At 47.6% G+C, this 20,788-nt stretch overlaps 1 protein-coding gene across 1 annotated transcript in view; it reads right to left on the reverse strand.

Moving 5' to 3' along the window:
* Positions 1 to 20,788, reverse strand: part of BAIAP2L1 (BAR/IMD domain containing adaptor protein 2 like 1) — a 32,710-nt gene that overhangs the window by 8,628 nt on the left and 3,294 nt on the right. Inside the window, exons 2-3 of the mRNA XM_082064060.1 lie at positions 13,953 to 14,028; positions 13,266 to 13,352 (exon numbers count right to left, since the gene is read on the reverse strand). Coding sequence (XP_081920186.1) covers positions 13,266 to 13,352; positions 13,953 to 14,028 — 163 coding nt within the window. The remainder of the gene's footprint in view (positions 1 to 13,265; positions 13,353 to 13,952; positions 14,029 to 20,788) is intronic.

Genomic DNA, 20,788 nt, shown 5'->3' on the forward strand with positions numbered 1-20,788 from the left:
CCTTTCACATCCATTCACAGCACACCTGCTAAAACAGATCCGATAAACAGGCTGATTAACTTCCACCCAGCTTTACAGCGGCCGCAGCCGGACCCAACGTCAGCGCAGCCGAGGAGCCGCGATTGCTCTGCGCGCTCCGCTCGGCCGGCCCAGCGTGCTGGGCACGGCCCGCTCAGCGGCCCCAGCGCGCTGGGCACAGCCCGCTCAGCGGCCCCAGCGTGCTGGGCACGGCCCGCTCAGCGGCCCCAGCGCTGTGCTGGGCACAGCCCGCTCAGCGGCCCCAGCGCTGCCCTCGGCACGGCCCGCTCAGCGGCCCCAGCGCTGCCCTCGGCACGGCCCGCTCAGCGGCCCCAGCGCTGTGCTGGGCACAGCCCGCTCAGCGGCCCCAGCGCTGCCCTCGGCACGGCCCGCTCAGCGGCCCCAGCGCTGCCCTGGGCACAGCCCGCTCAGCGGCCCCAGCGCTGCCCTGGGCACGGCCCGCTCAGCGGCCCCAGCGCTGCCCTCGGCACGGCCCGCTCCCCACTGCGGCCCTTACACCCGCCTGCTGCGCTTTGCTCCGGGAGGATATAGAGGAAAAACCCTCAGTCCCTTGGGTGTGGCTGTGTGTGCAAACCCACGTCAGCTGTGCCGGCCGGCCCTGCCCTGTGTGCACACAGACACACCACAGCACATCACCTCCCTCTGCGGGAACCGGTGCCACATCACCTCCCTCTGCGGGAACCGGTGCCACATCACCTCCCTCTGCGGGGACGGGTGCCACATCACCTCCCTCTGCGGGAACCGGTGCCACATCATCCCCGCCCCGTCCCTGGCGCTGGCCGTGACGCCGGCCTGTGTGCCAGTCCTGTCTGGGAGGCTGCGACACCCTCCTGAGAGGAGCAGCCAAAAGTGCCAAAAAGTGTCTGGTTTGACCTCACCACATTAGAGCTGTGGGCAGTGACCGTGTCTCAAGCAGAGGACTAAAGCTGCACTGGTGCTGTCCTAAGGCGCGGGCGGGCCTGGCAAAGCCGTGCCCAGTTCTGCGTTCCTGGTGCGATCACCAGCAGGGTCACCGCCTGGGACTGCTCTGTGCGCCCGTCCCCTCTGTTATCTTACACCTGAGCTGTCACACTCATTTTCACCGGGGCCACATCTGCCTCGCGGTTGCCTTCAAAGGGGTGAACGTAAGTTTAGGACTGGATAAATGTAACTACTCCTGCATTACCCAGTCCTAAATTAATTAACTAAATACTGTAAGTGTGGTCTGCATTATTGCTTATGGAAACACGAGGCGGTTGGGGAGGAGCTCGCGTCCCTCCTGCCTCTCCAGCAGTCCCGGTGTCCCGGCCCTCGCTGCGCCCGCGCACAGCGCACCGGAGCCCTGGACGCAGCAACGGAATAGAACGAGAACAGTCAGCCCCGGGACCGGTGAAAAGGAACTCGCGCCCAGAGGGGAGGCGGCACACACAGGGGACGCTGCATTTCTCCCTAGTCCCGAGCACTAAACTTTTTTGGTCGTATTTAAAGTTGCTGGTGACTACAGAAATATAAATACTGAGAGAACTGGGAGGTGCTGCAGTAAGTAGTTGCTCCCAGGCAATAGAAAAGTAAATACAATGTAGTTACATAAACAGCTGAAGTAACAGGCATGAGTTAAGCCAGGTTATTTTAAAGCTGTAGAAGTGAATAAACATTAGCCCACAGTGTTTCTGTTTCACCAAACTCAACTGAAAAGATACAATTTAGACTGTAATAGGCTGTTAACAGTAGAAAAAATTTGTAAACACTTATCTAAAACTTAAAAAGGAAAATGTGTTAAAAGGAGTCAGGAAAAGAAATTCAAGAAATACAGATATTAATAAAACAACAGAGTTTGTTGAGTTAGGGACCCCCGGCACCGACACGGCACCGGGAAACGCTCCGGCTGCTCAGCCAGGGACCCCCGGCACCGACACGGCACCGGGAAACGCTCCGGCTGCTCCGCCAGGGACCCCCGGCACCGACACGGCACCGGGAAACGCTCCGGCTGCTCCGCCAGGGACCCCCGGCACCGACACGGCACCGGGAAACGCTCCGGCTGCTCCGCCAGGGACCCCCGGCACCGACACGGCACCGGGAAACGCTCCGGCTGCTCCGCCAGGGACCCCCGGCACCGACACGGCACCGGGAAACGCTCCGGCTGCTCAACCAGGGACCCCCGGCACCGACACCGCACTGGGAAACGCTCCGGCTGCTCCGCCAGGGACCCCCGGCACCGACACGGCACCGGGATCACAGACACCAAGCCCACATGTAATCATGTCCAAGTGGAATGGAAATTCAACAGCCTCAGTATAATATTTAGATTTTAATTACAACAGTGAATTATAGAATAGCTCTACTGAAGACAATGGGTTACTCTGGATTAATAACAGCATAAGCTAAGGCCAGGCTCTAATGTTCAGTAATTATTCATCTTATAACAAGGTACAGAAAACTATTTAAGATGAAGACAAACATGTATTTCTCACATCGACTAAAAATATTTTCCTGTGTATTAAAGCTGCTCATGATCAGGTTTTGTATTTGAGAGCTCATAATACGCAATAACCAAATATTAACCTTGTCATCCTTTACTGGCAAACCTCAAACCCAACAAACACAAGACCTGACTGTAGTGCAAGATAACAGGCCACTTAGGTCCAGTTTGTGGCAGACAGACCGTAAATGTGAACCGGTTTTAGGCATCACATTATGCAATTAATTAATAATCGCAAACCACCAGTCTGGATGATAAACTGTTAAAATACTTGCCTTTCAAACATACTTCTTCCTGCTTTCCATCCCCCCTCTCTGAAGGTGAAATCTTTGTGACATTCAGTATTCCCACATTTGTTTTAGGAAACCAAAACGCAGTTGCAAGTGTTTATAGACAGACAGCTGCTCTGGTGTTTTGCTGCTACGGGGGAGAGAAGAAATCATCTCCTGCGTGGTTCTGAGACCATCCTGCACAACACGGCTGTAAGATGAAACGGGACCATGAGCAGTAATGCCGAGTTCCGCAGTAAATTGATTTTAGTTTCAAAGAGGTTCAATGCACAGATAGAAAGATATTTTAAACTGAAATCTCAGGAATTTGTGGAATATTTTTAGGCTTAACCAAGGCTATTAGTTGTTTTTATATGTCCTGTGAGAAAATAAGACAGACTAGAATTCCATTAATGGTGTCAGTTTTGTTACCAAAGAGAAAAAGCACCACCCCAACACGCGTGGCAGCTCTTTCTCGGCACACGGCGTCTGTCCCGTCCAGATGTCCGCGCTGCAGCTGGAACCAGCCCGACCACAAACACCCCCCAAGGCCGGGACACAGGGACACAGGGACACAGGGACACAGGGACACAGCCACGCAGCCGCGCGGCCACGCGTCCCCACCTGGGTGCACCGGTCACCCACCTCTTCCGCTCATGCCCAGTGCTCCTCCCCATGGGAGACTGGAAGAACTAGTTAAATCAGAAACAAAAACGGAGCTCAATCAGTAGAGCTCTATCATAGAAACAAATATGAACAGCTACCAACAAATTCACTTAAGAATACTAAATGGCTGTGTTAGAATGAAGACAGTATTCATTGCATCTCCTTATTTGAAATAGGCTTCAATTTTGTTTTATTTAGAGGAGGCCACTCTTGAAAAATTTCAAGTCTCTTAACAGAGAGATTTTCTTAGATGTCTGGGAACGGACAAAGTGCTTAATTATATCTCTCATTTATCTCCTGCTGCCCTGTTTTGCATTCAGGCAGGTCTAGTAACTTCACATCTTGGAGATTAAACCGCCTAATTATAGACGTTAAGCAAGAGAATGAAAGGCTGAGTCAAAGCTACACACGGAGACAATATGGTTCAAGTACATTATTAGATTTCGTTTCTGTCAAGATCTCTTTCCCCAAGTCACCCTTTGCCCACAGGAAGCTGTTTATGGCAAGGGAAAGGCAGAAACAAAGTCCTTGCGAGCCAATAGCCCCTCAAGGTGGTAAACCAGAAAGTTTCAGAGGCAGACAGCATACCCAGTAAAAACGATTGAACAAAGCACCTGTTGAGCCTCAAATGCCTTGTATTTATCATTCTTTCACAAGAGGGATTTATTGCAGAAGGATTTAATTGTGCAACAGATGCTTTAAAGAAGGTAAAAAGCCTTAATGGAATTTAATGTGAAAGAATAAAATCATAAAGAAGGATAAAGTAATGTAAAAATTCCCGAGCTCTAACTGCACTTCGCTTCTAATACAATTTGTCCAGATTGCTTTAAAAAACCCACAAGCTGTAGAATTAAACCAAATACGCTCGTAAATCAACAGGACTAGGTCAAGTCTGCCCTTCCGTACCGCATGAACGGACGCGACACAGGCGGCAAGGAGGAAACGTCTCCGTAGCTCATTTTATGAAATGGCACTGACACGCGACCATTCCACGCCACTTTCTGAAGGTGACGGCGCAAGGTGAAGAATCAAACCAGAACAAAACCCAAAAGAAAGGAGGAGAGACTCCAGAGTGTAACGAGTATTTAGACGCAGCGCCCTGAGGCAGCGCTGCTAGAGAGCTGAGTTCTGCTGTGTTCTTCTGCTGTGTTTGTTCTGCTGTGTTTGTTCTGCTGTGTTCTGCTGTGTTCTGCTGTGTTCTGCACAGCTGTGTTGTGCTGTGTTTGTTCTGCTGTGTTCTGCTGTGTTCTGCAGAGCTGTGTTCTGCTGTGTTCTGCTGTGTTGTGCTGTGTTTGTTCTGCTGTGTTCTGCACAGCTGTGTTCTGCAGAGCTGTGTTCTGCTGTGTTCTGCTACAACAGCAGATTACATAAAATATGTAAATAAAACAAAAATAGAAGCAAAGAGAATTTCTTCTAAATGCCATTCTCAGATCAAATCTGATTTTCAAATACACAGAGCTCTCTCTAAGGCTGTGAACAGCAGAAATGTTTCTGTGATATAACTAGCAAATAAGTCCATTAATGTAAAACAGATTAGGCATGGGGTAAGGAAATGAAAAACCCCTCCAAGACACAATGGCCAAAATCTGGGTTTTCATGTACTAGTCCAGTCAAATAAAATCCAAAAGTGATATTGATGATGAACCACGAGGAATGAAACTGAACATTATGATACTATTGGGCATGTAAAAATATTATTTAAAGTGCTATACAGTTAAGATATATAAAGCTACACAAGGACGTGGAAATGCAGTCCTGCTAACAGCATGTGCTGTCAGTTGTTTACAGGAGGCTCCCACACTAAATAAACAGCAGCGGTTACTCATTTAACACAGAGTCTGACGCTTTCAGCTCCGCTTTAGCTGTGTCAGCACTTTAGATGAAGTTGCTTTAAAAGCACCATTTCTCACCTGAAGTTAGCTCACAATATTTCAAGTAATTATCTGACGCTGATTTAACGCTCAGCTAAGAAGTTTCAATTTCTCCACAGCTCAGGTTTATCACTGTTTTTTCAGAAGTTCCATTACTTCTGAATATTTAGTCTCTTCAGACATTTCCGGTCTCACGGACACGCAGAGGTGAGGTGTCGCAGAGCGGGGCCCGCGGTACGGACACGGGGACCCCGGGACACTGGGACACCGGGACATGGGGACACCGGGACATGGGGACACCGGGACACTGGGACACGGGGACCCCGGGACACTGGGACCCCGGGACATGGGGACCCCAGGACATGGGGACACTGGGACACTGGGACACGGGGACATGGGGACCCCGGGACGCGGGGACACTGGGACATGGGGACCCCGGGACACTGGGACACGGGGACACTGGGACACGGGGACCCCGGGACACGGGGACCTCGGGACATGGGGACCCCAGGACACTGGGACCCCGGGGCTGCATGGGGAGCGGCTGCTGAGCCCCAGCGCGCTGCCTCCCCTCCCGGCCCACGCTCCTCAAGTGCGTCCCTCGTGCAAAAATACCTTCTAGCCCGTGCACCTGGTTTTTATGCACGTGGTTTTTATGCACGTTTGACCCAAGGCAAAGCTGCATCTGCTCCAAGTGAAAAATCAAGCAGGGGAAGCAAAGAAGTAAACGAAACAAAACCGACTACAGTCTCTGTTTTTATCCAGTCAGATAACGTCTCTCCAGCTACTTCAACAGAGTCCTCAGCTGCTTCAATCTGCAGAAACTACTTTCTAGGTACAACATACCTTCTTCTATTGGAAGAAAAGGACCTTTTACCCTTTTACAGCAAATGCTGTACACCAAGTTCTGTGCCTCCCAAAAGGTTTGCTTTATTTTGATATGTACATATTTGTATGTACACATATAGCATATACACCCAGATTCCTATCTACATCTCCCTGGCAGCCTGTTCCGCTGCACAGAGGCAAAGAGCAGCAGGGAGAACCGGAACAGGGAGGAGCGGCCAGCGCAGTGTCACTGCGGTGGCACAGCCGGGGGCAGAGCACGGCCCGTCGCCCCCAGCACCCCCACTGCCCACCGCGTCTGCTGCCCAGCTCAGCATCCAAATCACGCAATCAGCTTCTCTGTCGCCTAAAACCTTGTTGCTGATCACGCGAAAGAAAACAGTGCAAGACTGCATAGTGAAGTACTTCCCAATACATAAGACAGAACTAAAATCATGACTTTTCTTTAAAACTTTGGTATATTTAAGTACTAAAGGACACAGAGAACTTCTCAGCTCTTTATAGCTCAGAAAGCCTATGACTGTTGATTAAAAACTTTAAACAGCATGAAAATATTAGCTCCCATTATATTTTAAAGAGGAATGTGACTTTATTACAGTTTTAGCAAAGCTCAGCCTGCTGGTCTAAGTCTCCTTCCTCTCCCAAGCTGTTTTGATCTCTTAGTCAAAAGAATTCGGAGATTACGATTTTTTAAACCTGCTGTATCATTGAACAGATGTTAATTAACATGAGATATTCATCTTGTTTCAGATGATTGGTAAGCATAGTGACTAGATTTTAATGTTAAAAAAGGAAAGGAAAGCATATGACACATAAATAATGCAGGAAAAGTGGCAAACTTGTTTTTCCACCTGTTACTGCGCTGCTAATATATATGAAGACTGCTGCAGGCTTTTTTTTTTTACTCAACCATATAAACCCACAATATATTAAGGTACGTTTGTCAGAGACTGTCTTTCATACGGCCTTGAACGCCTTATATACAACAGTTTTTCACACTTGAGCTGCAATGGTGCTAAATAAGCCACTTGTAATGCACATAGGTGAGGTGCAAAGAAAAGAGTTGACAACACAGGCACAAGCCTGGACTTGCCTGCGGGAGCCCTGCTGCTTCTAGCAGGGCGGCTCGGAACCATCACACAGCCAGCTGCATTTCGAGCAGGACTGGAACAAACAAATCACACCGAACAGCAGAAACCGGAGCTCTTTATGGGTTTCCAGTACTAGAGAGGATAAATATGTAAGTTATCGTTATAAACGTTACATAGGACTCAACAAAGCGCACGGAATCACTGCAGGTGTTACTGCAGCTCTGGCGCTGCCCCGTCCCCCCGCTCCGCGCTAACACAGCCGCCACGCGCCCGGCCAGGGGCAGGGCACGCGGCGCCGGAGCCGCGCCGAAGGTGAGAGACGTCTCCGCTACACGAGACCCCGCTGAGACGGAATCGTTCCAGTGCAGTCAGAAAACCCTTCAGGATGTCCTTCAAGGGGTTTTGTATTTGCTCAGGCCTTTGAGGCACAGCATGGACATACCACGTAAGCCCACGCTCACTGCAGGTGAGTGACGGTGACAGGTTTCTCTTGCCCTTCTCTCTGGTTGTCTAATAGCACCGTGCCAAGTATTCCCCGCGGTTCATGAACGGTGACTTGCGGGAGCTTTTGCTGGGCCATCGGCAGGGCACGGGCTCACCAACATCTGAGCCGCTGCAGTGATTTATGAATCAGTGAACAGACACAGCTTCCAAAGCTCTGCGAGAGATGGCCAGGCAAACCAGTACATGTGGAGTTAAGTTGTTCATATTTAAGAATCTAAGGCAGAAGTTGGTCTTTCTTCCAGAAGGCTTCTCTTACAGGTTTACGTGTAGAATACTGAACGTCAAAAGCCACAGTATCAGTTCTAGAGGAAAACGTTTGTCAGTATGATTGTTTGGTTTGCTTTCACCTTAAAAATTACCCTGAAAAGCAGAAATACGAATAGCAGGAAGTTTCCGCTAATGCAGTTACTGCTTTCATCAGTAGAAATGTACCTAGAAAGGCTGGCTCATCTCCTTCTAGCTTGCTTAGAGCAGACTGGAGGTCTATACAGCACAAACCCAGAATGTTATTATCAAATTAGAAGATATAAAACCTCACTCCTCAAAAAAACCCCAAAGCCACAACACACAATGACTTTGTATTTCCTTTTCAAGAGAGCTCTCTGCGTACTTTCCTTTTCTAAGTATGAAGCAGCTTCTTCCAATGCAGTTCCATTATAAATACAGTGACAGAGCGTTTTACGGAGCTCCACAGGAAACCTGGCCCGATGCACGACGGCTCCACCGGCAGCCGCTGAGCGGGGCTCCGGGCCCCTCCGGCACACCAGGGGCCCTCCCGGCACACCAGGGGCCCCCCCGGCACACCAGGGGCCTTCCAGCACAGCCCGTCCCGAGAGCACAACCGCCGCGGCGAGAGGAGAGTACAGAGCTCCTCTCTTCAGCCCCCGGGAGCCGGGGCTGGGCCGGGCGCAAGGTGCCATCTTTCTAAGACAAGGGAAACAGGACTCCAGCCCAAGGGCTCAGGTGATGTGCCAAAGGAAGCCCACAACCACAACTCCATCCCTCGCCCTGCCTTTCCTTTGTTTGGCTTTCCCAGCAGTGAGAGACACTCAGTGCCGCATCACAGGAGCCGCTTGGGAAAGTACCCACTCGAGTGGCAATTCTGCTTGTTAATCAGGAAGGAAATAGACAGTTTTGAATGGCAAATACTTGCAAGATAAGTGTTTTAAAAAGACGTTATTTTGTTACATTACGGTCTGATTAGAAATTGTCCATCAAGGAAATATGTTCTTTTGAGCAAAATAAGAATTTTCCAATTCAGTTCCAGACATTTTTCTGTATGTGTTGGCCACAAAGCTCACAGCTTCTGATGTACAAAAATCTCTCCTTTCTGCAAATAGAGATGAGGAGAGAGCAAAAAGTCCACAGGCATTCCCAGGTTTTGAACCAGCAAACGTTTCCTGAAAAGAACACCCACGTTTCCACCTTGTTACACTGCGGGCTGCAGGTGAGCGCACGCTCTGCAGACCCGCAGGTCGGTTTGGACACGGGGGACTGCTAAAAACCAAGCCTAGAACACAGAGCAATCGTTAAGTAAATTACCCATCATGGTCAGACTAGGGTAGAAATTTTCTCTCCTGATTTTCCTATTAACATGCTGAATTTCTGCAGTTTAGCTCCATTGGTCAAGACCATGCAAGGTAATATTTTTCCTGCAGTTTGGCTTTTTATAGTTTGACAACCAGTGCATAACTTACACTTACTGGGTCTTGAGCAATAACCTATAGGGACAGACCCGTAATATAATTGTGGGCGACTGCTATAGATACTGTTGCTACACAGCAAACAAATTCGGACTTTACACGCCCGGTATCATAAATGAGTTGTAGCGACAACTACTGACAGAGAAACATTCAGTGAGTGAGCAGGAAACGACTTCCTAACTCCTTGGAGAAGTGACGACTACAAAGAGAGAGTTTATTGAAGTTAACACACCAGAAATCAATAAGACAAAGCCTCACAAACCTGTATTTTGGGCAAGAGAAAAAAAAATAGCAACACATCATGAAAGTGACTATCTTAGCACTGAGTGGTTCAGTGTCTATGTGAAATTATCCTTAGTGCATTATTGAAATGCACTGACGTGGTACGGTATGCTGGAATTTGAATAGTGTGAAATCTCAGCATTTTAAACGTGCAGTTTCACGTCTCCTACCTTTTGTCCTAGTGGGATTTCCAAAAGGTGCCCAGGAAAGGAAAAGATGCAGATTTCATATTGCAGAATAACCTGAACTACAGAAATGGAGGTTATGTTCCTAAAAGCTCTCGGCCACGACTGAGGGACTGCAAGCTTAGAAACGGAGGGAAATAGAAAGAATGTTGATCTAAATCAACTTATTCTGCATTCATAGTAGAATCATTATGAATAAGAGATATTCTTCTGCTTCCTCAACTTACTCATATTAAGTTATTCTGTACTAAAATAAAGCAGAGAGCTTCAACCAGACTTGAAAGGTACAGATGCTTAGTACAAAAGCTCTGAATCAGCCGGAGTATCAGACTTGGATTGAATTCCCGTTTCCCCTCCTGCTCCCGTCTCACCCGACAGAAGCAGCACTGCTGGCGGTTCAGTTTACTCTGCCCCGCTTCCTCCTGCTCTCTGCGCATTTTACTCTCTACTTCAAACACTTTCTTCCCTATTTCTTCTCCATTTCTATTTCTGCCCTGCCGTGCGCTTGGTGTCCCCTTCACCGTCCCATTGCAGGAAGACCACGTTCTGCGTTTCCTTACGAGAAGCAAAGCCTGACTGTGTTGTTGATAAAATCCTGACGTCACACGTGGCAGTAAATGTGCTCCAGGTCACCCAGCAGGTTTGGGTTTGAACCGTAAAATGACTCAGTGCGATACTCCCGTAAAGACTCTCCATAAATTCTCAATAATATTGTGTTTTAGCCACCTGAGCCTTGTAGTCCTTTCCTAACTAAGCGTAAGAAGTTAATGCAACACAACTGAATTTAGAATAATACATTATTTTTCATCTGCCACTACTAGAGGTGAAGTTGCTACAGGAAAGACCTGAAACCTTCGTTCCTGCCTCATTCCCCTGGTCTAACACCTTATTTTACAGCCAAAAAGTATGTGCTGGCTGATGGGTGACACGCAAAGCGAGAGGAGGAGTGAGTACTTTTAAGATGAGTCAAAAGTAATTAATTGGCAGAGATGCTCTCCCTTCATTTCTGCTGCAGATGGGAGGAGGTTGGGAAAAAACCCGACCCACAGCCCCATGGATTCCCGACCTCTATGAAGCCCACGAGCCAATTGTCCTGGCTGTGGTTAAACTCGCAAGCCATGGAGGGCCTAGTTTAAATATTTACTTTGGATGTTTCCATTTTTTGTTGCTCAGAGGAGAAAAACCCTACATTTTGCGGTTTTCCAAAGACCTAAATAGTGGAAATGCAGACCGCAGTACCTCGGGTTGCGCTCAGGTGCTAAAGCGTTCCAAGCCACTGTAGGACTTTGCCATTGTTCGTTAACCTAATTCATTGTGAAAAGCCAGGATAATGTCTTTAATGTTAAAAATACAATGATCTCCTACTGACCTCTGTGGGAATGTTGCTATTGATTCAAGTTAATACAGGATACAGGAAGAGGCCTTCTGATTTGAAACAAGGGAAAGGTAAAAAGCTACAGAAATGTTCTAAACAGACTTGGATACAGATACCACACACACGTAAAATCACAGAAATGGCTGCTCTCTGCTTCTTCGCCAGTGCCCTCTCGAGCGCTGCTGTACGACGAGCCAGCGAGTCAGCTCCCTCGCCGCTCCAGAACGTTCCAGAGCAGCGGCTCACGGGCACATCACCAAACCGAACCCACGGCCGATCTCCGCTCTGCAAAAACCAGAGCGCGCGGTGCGCGGAGCCGGGTTTGGCGGCTCTGAAGGATCCTAACCACGCTATCCTGCCTTTTCCCACGTTCATGGACTTCTCTTATCCCTAATTACGCTCTCTGTTGGTCAGAATGCTGGAAGAAATCCAGAGTTGCTCTTTTCCCTAAGAAAATGTTTTTCTGCTGTAGGAGTTTAAGTAGAAGATGAACAGGAGCCGTGGCAGAGGCCCGACCCTGAAGAAAGCCACGTTTTCTCAATACGATATCAAGAAAAAGGTTTATAATTGCGGGGAAGAATTAATAGTTACACGAAAATATATTTTCAATCATAATACTGTATTGTCCCCAACAACAGAGAAAACCAGTTATTTCCAGAATTCAGCTCAAGATTACCCAATGACGTTTTCAAACAAGCAGATGATATCCCACACTCATACAAAGTTCAATAAATAGATTATTTCCATGCATTTGACCATTGCAAAAATTGTAATTGTGCATGTGTGGATATTTTTAAAAGGCTCTGCACAGTTATTGCTTTTAACTTGCTCCTACTCCTGTTGTACAGCGTGAAAGCAGCCAGTCCGCGCGCTGCACAGCCCGCACAGCAAACACCGCGCGGCGCTGGGGCTGTTTGCTCGGGCTGTTTGCTGTGCCGCCGCTCCCAGCCTCCCACACGGCACGTGGCGCTCACCGAGGCGCCCTCGGAACCACCACGGCCCGTGTGCAGGTGCCGCCGTCCAGGGAGAGTCCTTCCCTCAGTTCTGCTCCAGCAGAACCATTGAAAACCGTTCACTAAAAACAACCTGCTAGATCAGCTGAGTTAATGTACTGTCGTGAGTCCCAGGAGCAGACGCATGTTACACCACAGAAAGAATCCTACAGTGCCCATAAGCTAAAGTTCAGAGCCAAGACGCTTTATCAAGTTGTTTTTGTCAAAAAGCTTTAAACAAACGTTTCCTCTTTGCAGTACAGGTTCTACTTCTTCACTTTGTAGCCATGTTAGAAACTTTTGTCAGAAATATCACACATACTTGGATGACACCTTCGCTTCTGCAGAGCGAGCACTATCATTTCACTGTTAGCCGAAGGAGAACAAAATGAAGTGCTGATGACAATCTTTTAAAAATTCAGTAATTATTTTCAGGAAAGTACAGAACTTAATTTTACATTAATGTAAATGTTCTACATCTTCGACTCTACATTTTCTCTTTCAAAAGCTCAACTAGAAAAGCAATACAATGCAGAGAACCCTTAGTGAAGTATGTGATCAGAGCTGGTGAAGCAGAGCTAAGCTCTTCACAAGGGAACTCCCCCAGAAGACGGTTCCAGCTAGAGCTGCTGGCACACACGGGACTGCTCACGCCGATGTTCTTACACAAACCATTCAACATTCATCTCTACTAAAAATCAAGCTACACATTTTTCCATATTTATGTATTATGTGAAGTTAAAAAATACGTGCTTTTGAACGCACAGAAATATATTCACAAAAGTTAAAAAAAGATGATTTAGTCAAAGCATTACTTCTTGAGAAAGAATATGCCTTAGAGGTATCTAATCACTTCCAGCCACGCGTTATTTAAGAGTAAACCACTGTTCCCAATCCCCTCCACATCCGTTCTGTGAACTGCCAGCAGGAAAAGAAACGTGGTTTATATTGTGAAGTCATTTTGAAAAATGAGATTTCACTTACCTAATTCTTTAGAAACTGGAGAATCAGCTGATATATCCCCAATCTTCGCAAGGCTATCGTAATACGCTCTTCCAGCCACCACCATGGCTGAGGGGGAGAAAAGCAGTTGTTTAAAATCAAATCAAAGTATTTTCCATTTCCATGTGAGCAACCACATTACAAAAAGTGTGAGAGACTCGGTCCGTAGATTCAGATGGATCCATTCCCATTTTGGCTCATTAAAAGGGTACCAGCGGGTTTAGTACGGATAAGGAAAAGAATCAACCCGGTCCCACAACCCTTTGTCCCTTGAGCTGTTCTGTCCACAGGGTCACTTGGGCAGTGATGTGCGCAGGGGAGCGGGAACGGGCCCAGGAATGGGAAATACTTCCAGGGAAAAAAAGAGAATATTTAATTTACGTAACTTGGTATTTTTCCATTTATATCATTATTCTGATGTGGGTTATCTACACTGTATGTTCAGTTTATTCTGCAGTAGCTCTGTGCCTAAGTGTTTGGGACCCAGCTTCTGCAGGACACTGAAAATCAAGTGAGAGAAGGTACATGTGGTTGGGTGTTTGTGCCTTTTTTGGTTTTTTCACTGAATTAAACACATCCAAAGTTGCACTTGGAAATTAAGTTTATACTCAACCAATATCCAATATGCATATTCAGATGAAAACTAAATATTCTAACATTAGCACTTACCGTTAACAGCTTTTTCATAGTTCTTCCCCAGGTTTATCAAATTCCTCAGTCCTGGATTGAACTGCTCCATCACATTCTAGAGAACAGAAAACAGAGTTTGCGTTACGACCGAGGCAGCTCGGCGGCCGGAAGCGCCTGCCCGCTCACCTGCGCCTGGTGCGTTGATGGGCAGCGCACACCTGGAGAGGCTGTGGGTGGGTGAGAAACGAGACTGGGGAGGAAGGGAAGAGCAAAGGACGGAGGGGAGAAGAAACGGAGCATTTCAGATCAACCAACAGGAAAAACAGGTGAACTATTTCAGTGGGTAAAAAGGGATCTGGCTGTTCGTAACACAAAAGGATGTGCAGTGTGTGATCAAGTTTGCACAGATCCTTCTGTTACAGTAGGTGATGGTGACATAAGAACACAACAAAACCCTTTATCCACTGATTGTTCTATACAGTCAGACAATAACAAGAACTTTCTGACAATGGATCAAGATTTGAGTTCTTTTCCCCCACCCCCACTGGAAAAGAAATAATAATGCTGGGAAAATGAAAAAATGAAATCAATTCACCACATATCTGAACAGGGGAAGAATAAGCACTTTATTCATCTTTCTAAGATTCAGAGAGCATTTAGGAAAACCAGCTGGGTATTCTTGTTGTTGTTTGTTTGGGTTTAGTTTTGCAATTCTGCATTTGATGGTGTGAAGCTGTAGTTCTTTTAGAAAGAAGGTGAAAATTATGACCTTATTTAAATAGAAGGAGGGGAAAAAAATCCAGTGCAGCTGCTCTGACTGTGAAATACAATTACTGGCTGAAATAACCCGAATCTGAAGTGCAGCAGCTCCACGCATGACTGCTCCCGCACCCAGCACATTCTGTAAGCTGATGAGGTGGTAGAACTGCGACCAGTAGTTTCACAGCACAAGAAAACAGTCACACCATTATACAGAAAAGTTTCAGGTGTGTCAAAAGTAGAAAAGAAGTTAAGCCATGAAGTATGAACCCAAATCTGAACTTGTTTGAAGAAGAAGAGAAGTCCTGTCCGCTCCCCAAAGGAAAGGCAGCGCAGGTGGGGGTCCCGCTCGCGGCAGAGCCGCAGCCTCCCCGTGCTGCCCAGAGCCACCCTCCTCCCGCCCCTAAGCAGTGTCCCAGACTTACTGTTATCTTGATACAGGCACCGACAGAAGAGAAATGCTGACACGCGGGTATAGATGCAGCAGTTACTCCCTTTAAGATGTCTCGAACACATGTAGCATAGCTAGCGGTATTCCAAAATACCGCATGTTGCAATTGACTTTTAAACAATGCTACAGAAGTTGGCAAGAGCTCCCTGAGCTGCCCTTGTTTGCTGGTTTCTTGGTTTCTTTGTGTGTACGTAAATAGCTACCTCTGAACAAGTACTCTAGAATTTGCCGTATATGCTTGGTCATTGAATAGTCAAGTAACCACAACGTTCTACCCCTTTCTTTCGTCTCTTCCATCAGTTATACCATTTCAGATAACACCAGCTGCTAAGTCTCAGGAACAATTTGATAAATTTATGTTTAAAAGAAAATATTCACTAATACAAGCCCTATATTTCCTTTAAAGTTTTTGCAGATTCTAGACCTTCTTTTCCCAGAGTCTTCCTAACAAACCTGAGCTGTGACATTACCCTGCGACACTGTACAGTCATGGAAGGAAGATCATGAGAGACCTGAAGCCGCCGTTCTGTCATTCTTACTGTTTTATGACAATATTTTATGACACAACTGACATCTTTCTAGCTACTGTTCACACAGCAGAACTTGCAACCGAAGGCATCCAAACTAGACACGTTCTGTTTACAAGAAACACAAGACACGGGACAAGTGCAATAGAGTCAAGCTTTTGTCTGTTATACTGCTAACAGAACGAAAATATTCACATTTAGTACATATGTGGACCCGAAAGAACAGAACCACCGTCATATTTCTCTTACTTTCAGGCAAGGTCACTCAGACTGAACTTTATTATTATTTTTCAAATAAGGTGCTATACCTGAATTCCAGCCAATTTAAAAAGTGAAGGATTAACTCCAGATTTCACCAGTTTTAACAGTCATATTGAGTAAAAAATGTAGATATTAAATATGCGTATATATATAAAAAACTACTAGGTTCTGACACAGGTATAGTATACACAAGATCAAAACCAGCCAGCAAACAACAATACCCAGCCCCGCTGCCTCCACTGTACAAATTAAATGCAACTGGAAGTGTTTTCTGGTCCCTACTACTCAACTCTTACCCACCAAACACGATCACTGCAAGCAAATTACTTATTGTCCCCGGGCCCTTAATCTGTGTTAACTCACAAACCACATCCAGAAACCATTTGGGCAGGTATGTTTCACAGGAGCCAACAATGCCAAGGGCTATTGTGACGACTCCATGGGATGATTTTCCGGCTCCGGAGCCTGGGAACACCCCTGCCCGGCTCCAGAGCCGCTGCCGAGGAGCCGAGGCCGTGCGGCCGCAAGGCTGCTGTTCCGAGCCTTCAGTCTCTTCCTGTTCCAACTTCTTGCCATTTCTTCCCAGCAGTATTAAATATGATCTCTGTTGGTGTATATGGAATCAGCAAATCATAAGGAAAAAAAGGGGAGAATGAGGGTATTATGCTGGGATATAGAGCCCTGTATGCCGAGGATACGAGGGAGAGGAAAGGTGTACGCGATGCGGAAACCGTGTGTGTGCACGGGCAGCCAGAATCCCAGCGCCACCTTGAATACTGAAAAGGATCTTCTTGAAAGACAGATCCTGTCCCTGCTTACCCTGCTCCTCACAACAAGAACTTCCAGGGTAAAGCCGTTACTGCTGCTTACCCCAACATTCTAATGGTAACATGATACCTATTGGTCAGGAAATACTGATTTTTTTAATGATTCAGGGGCTAAGATTCCAGTTCTTGTGACCTCTTCTAATCCAGATTTCAAACAGAGAACAGCGAGTGCTCCCATGCCAGTTGCTGTCATTGAGGAGGAGCCATGAGGAGCGCCAGTGCCCTCGGCAGCTCCGGCTCCGCAGCCAGAGCCGCAGCTCTCCATTCACCGGGGGCCTCGGCACACACCGGACACAGCGCACGCTGCGCAAACACAGCGGCTCTGCTCAAACAGCGCTGTGGAGCAGCTCCAGCACATTGCATCTGCTCAAACAGCGCTGTGGAGCAGCTCCAGCACATTGCATCTGCTCAAACAGCGCTGTGGAGCAGCTCCAGTACATCACATCTGCTCAAACAGCGCTGTGGAGCAGCTCCAGTACATCGCATCTGCTCAAACAGCGCTGTGGAGCAGCTCCAGTACATCTCATCTGCTCCGCGCGCGTAAAGCTGCTGGGAAACATGGAGGAACAATTTATAGCTCGGTGCCTTCAGCAGCTGGAAGGCGTACAACTAGGGATCTTTTCTCCATCAGCCCAGGCCGCCTCTGGAAGGTTTTCAGTCCTCGCGCTGCCACAGTGGTTGATTGTTAGCAGGAGCGTCTGCACCGTCTCTAGACGTGAACGCCCGAGAAGCAGCAAAAACCTTCGCAATGGAAATTCCCCTTGGAAGGGGCTGGTGTGAGCCAGGGAACGGTGAGCTGATCTCACGGCGCTGAGCGGGCCCGTCTGCTTGCCTGCTAAGGGTTTGTGTTTGACACAAAGACTCTGCTTTTCCCTCTCCCCCGGAACAAGATGATCTAATGAAATAATCCCTAGATTATTCTCCTCTTTTCAACATCAGCAAGAAGCACAGTATGTATTTTTACATTTCTACTGAAGACTAGATTCTCAAAGCAAACAAAAACCTGGCTGTGCTTCTAGTGCTCGTTTTATACAGTTAACCACTGTGGCTGTCCAGGAAGAGACATCCAGAGAACCTTCCGAAAAAGGGAACCGTCACTGGCAGCTCCCGCTTCAGGATCAGGTATAACTAATATTGCCAAGACATTTCAGATCCGTTAAAATGATCAGAATATTTTGTTCATCTTCAGAAGTTATAGGGGAAAAAAAGCCCCTCAGAAATCTATTTTGTAACTATTTATTTTCAGATGATGTCTTACAGTTTTATAGTTTCCCTTATTTGCAGTCTAAAGGAAAGATCGTGAAGATGAGCGGGACTGAACTCCAGCGCGACAGTGCAAGTCATCTCTTAAAGCTGGACTGAGAACTTCCAAAATAAGAGCAGAGACAGACGAACAGAGAATTTCTGACCAAGAGCACCACTAATTGAAAATTGTCAAAAGTCTCAGAAAAATATCGCAATCCTGCTATCTGCCACGCTGTACAGTCGTGGGAATAAACCCTTTTTTAATCCCAATAGACACGACAAAGTAAGAAAACCACTGGGGGATACGCAGTAGTTCACAACACATCATCTGCCTGTGCAGCGAGGAACACGGATCAGCGGCCTAATTGTCAGTCCGGTGTCCTATATTCTGGTGACACACTACCGCTCACCAACAGAGTCATTAACTAGAAAGGAAGAGGAGGCACATGATCAGATACTACAGCTTTCTATTATTTAGGATGAATGGAAATAAAGGGAGACACTTTCCAAATAGGCAACTGGAAACATCTTTTTATACAGAGAATTTTGGAGTTGGCAAAAGTGACATTCCAAGAAAAGGCATAAGAAAAACCTATTTTGGTCATTCGAGTCACTAAATCCTCATGTAATCCGCTCTGAAAGTTGCTGTGTGCCCTTCCGCACACAAACCCAACGGGAGCCACCCCGAGGAGCGGCCCGCGGGGGACCCGGCCCGCGGGGGGACCGGCCCGCGGGGGACCCGGCCTCCGGGGGGACCGGCCCGCGGGGGACCCGGCCTCCGGGGGGACCCGGCCCGCGGGGGACCCGGCCCGCGGGGGGACCGGCCTCCGGGGGGACCCGGCCCGCGGGGGAACCGGCCCGCGGGGGAACCGGCCCGCGGGGGACCCGGCCTCCGGGGGGACCGGCCCGCGGGGGACCCGGCCCGCGGGGGAACCGCCTGCGTTTCCACTCGGGGACAGGGCTCATACCTTCCGCGGTTCCTGACGGTCACACAAACAACGTTAATCTTCAAAACAAATGACAGCCATTGTAAAAGTGCCTTCCTGTAAATGCTCAGCTTTGCTTTTTACTTACAGACACACCTCGCAGAACAATAGCTCAGCAGGTATGAATACAACTGAACAATGCATAGACTCCCTGTAGTTTCAAGTTTACATCCTGCAGGCGCTTTTGCAAGAGCGGGTAACAATGTATTTGGGCAGAAATCTGAAATTATAAAACTAGCACAGAAAAGCAGATCTTGATGTCTAACGTGAACTCATATTACCATCACTATAGCTACTCATAGCTAACCTTTCTATAGCACTAATAATTTAGTTTAAATTCTTATTCCTCAGTTTGGAAGACAGCAAAACTAAGTTTTTGGGAGAAGTCTTTAGTGTTGCTACACTGTATCTGAGAACCCCCTGGAGAGCACTTTGTGCACTACTCATTTCATGTCCTTTAGCGTTTGAAATCCACAGCGCAGTTTTCAGAGGGCTTCATTAAGCCCTCAGGACATCTCGCATTCAGCTATCTCAGTTTTAAGTTATTTTTTCCATTCTGTTAAACCTGTTCTAAAATAACACAAAGCTAAATCAGGACACCAGTGTTCATTCAAAAAGACTAATTCTGATGACTAATTATTATTCAGCTTGATGGAACATTTCTTCTTTAAGAGAAATATTAATACATCATCCATCAGTGTGCTACAAATACAAAGTCTTCAGGGTATGAACACATGGGCCAGGAGACTCTCAGCAGCCATCACTCTAAGTAAGGTCAGAACACATCATTTGCACCCAGACAGCAGTGGGCTTCATACACACGCAAACCCTCAAAAACTCTTTCCCTACATTAGGGGAAATTTCTATTTCAGTGGTGCAAACCAATAGCCTTACTGCAGCATGTGCTGGAACTAGAGCATTTTAATTTGGGTAAACAAGTCTGGTAGTTTAATCTAATTGCAAGTCTTTTTAAAACATGGAAACACAGTAGTTAGGGCTTTAAACTGAATTTATCCAATACATTTCCCCGATAAAACAATGTAGCCTAGCAAAAGAATTCCACATGCCTCTGCAGAGAACGCATGCCCCTCAGGAGAACACAGCACTCCATCGAGCACAGTTTTGTGGCTTTAGTTTGTTTGGTTTTGTTTTGTGGGACTTTGTTCATTTGTTTTTTAAACAGTCTAATCATACACTTCAGTTGATTATCAGAATTTCTGTGCAAGATTTACTTGAATGCAGAGAAATACATCTTCAAAATCCAAGACTACCAATACTGACGAATTACAGCCATCACACTATTATCAAGAGCTCCGGAAACCTCAGACCACAGGAACGATTTGTGAGCCGCCTGCCCAGCCCAGGACCACGCGGACAGACAGGTGGGTCTGTGGCGCTGTGCTTCCCTGCTTCGCCCCCGTGCCCCCGCACCGTGCGGATGCCAAATGGCTTCCCCCTTATACAGCAGATAAAATGCATCTGTACGAGCCGCAGTAACGCACCAAGATGTAACAGTGTTCCTGGCTGACAGTGTGTGTGCGAGGGTGGCAATGTCCCAGGCAGGCAGCGTGTCACACCGCTGCGGGACGTCAATGTCCCGGGCAGGCAGCGTGTCACAGCGCTGCGGGACGTCCCAGGCAGGCAGCGCGTCACACCGCTGCGGGACGTCAATGTCCCGGGCAGGCAGCGTGTCACAGCGCTGCGGGACGTCAATGTCCCGGGCAGGCAGCGTGTCACAGCGCTGCGGGACGTCAATGTCCTGGGCAGGCAGCGTGTCACAGCGCTGCGGGACGTCCCGGGCAGGCAGCGTGTCACAGCG

Source organism: Streptopelia decaocto (genome assembly GCF_964273445.1).
Source record: "Streptopelia decaocto genome assembly, chromosome: 13".
Taxonomy (NCBI): domain Eukaryota; kingdom Metazoa; phylum Chordata; class Aves; order Columbiformes; family Columbidae; genus Streptopelia; species Streptopelia decaocto.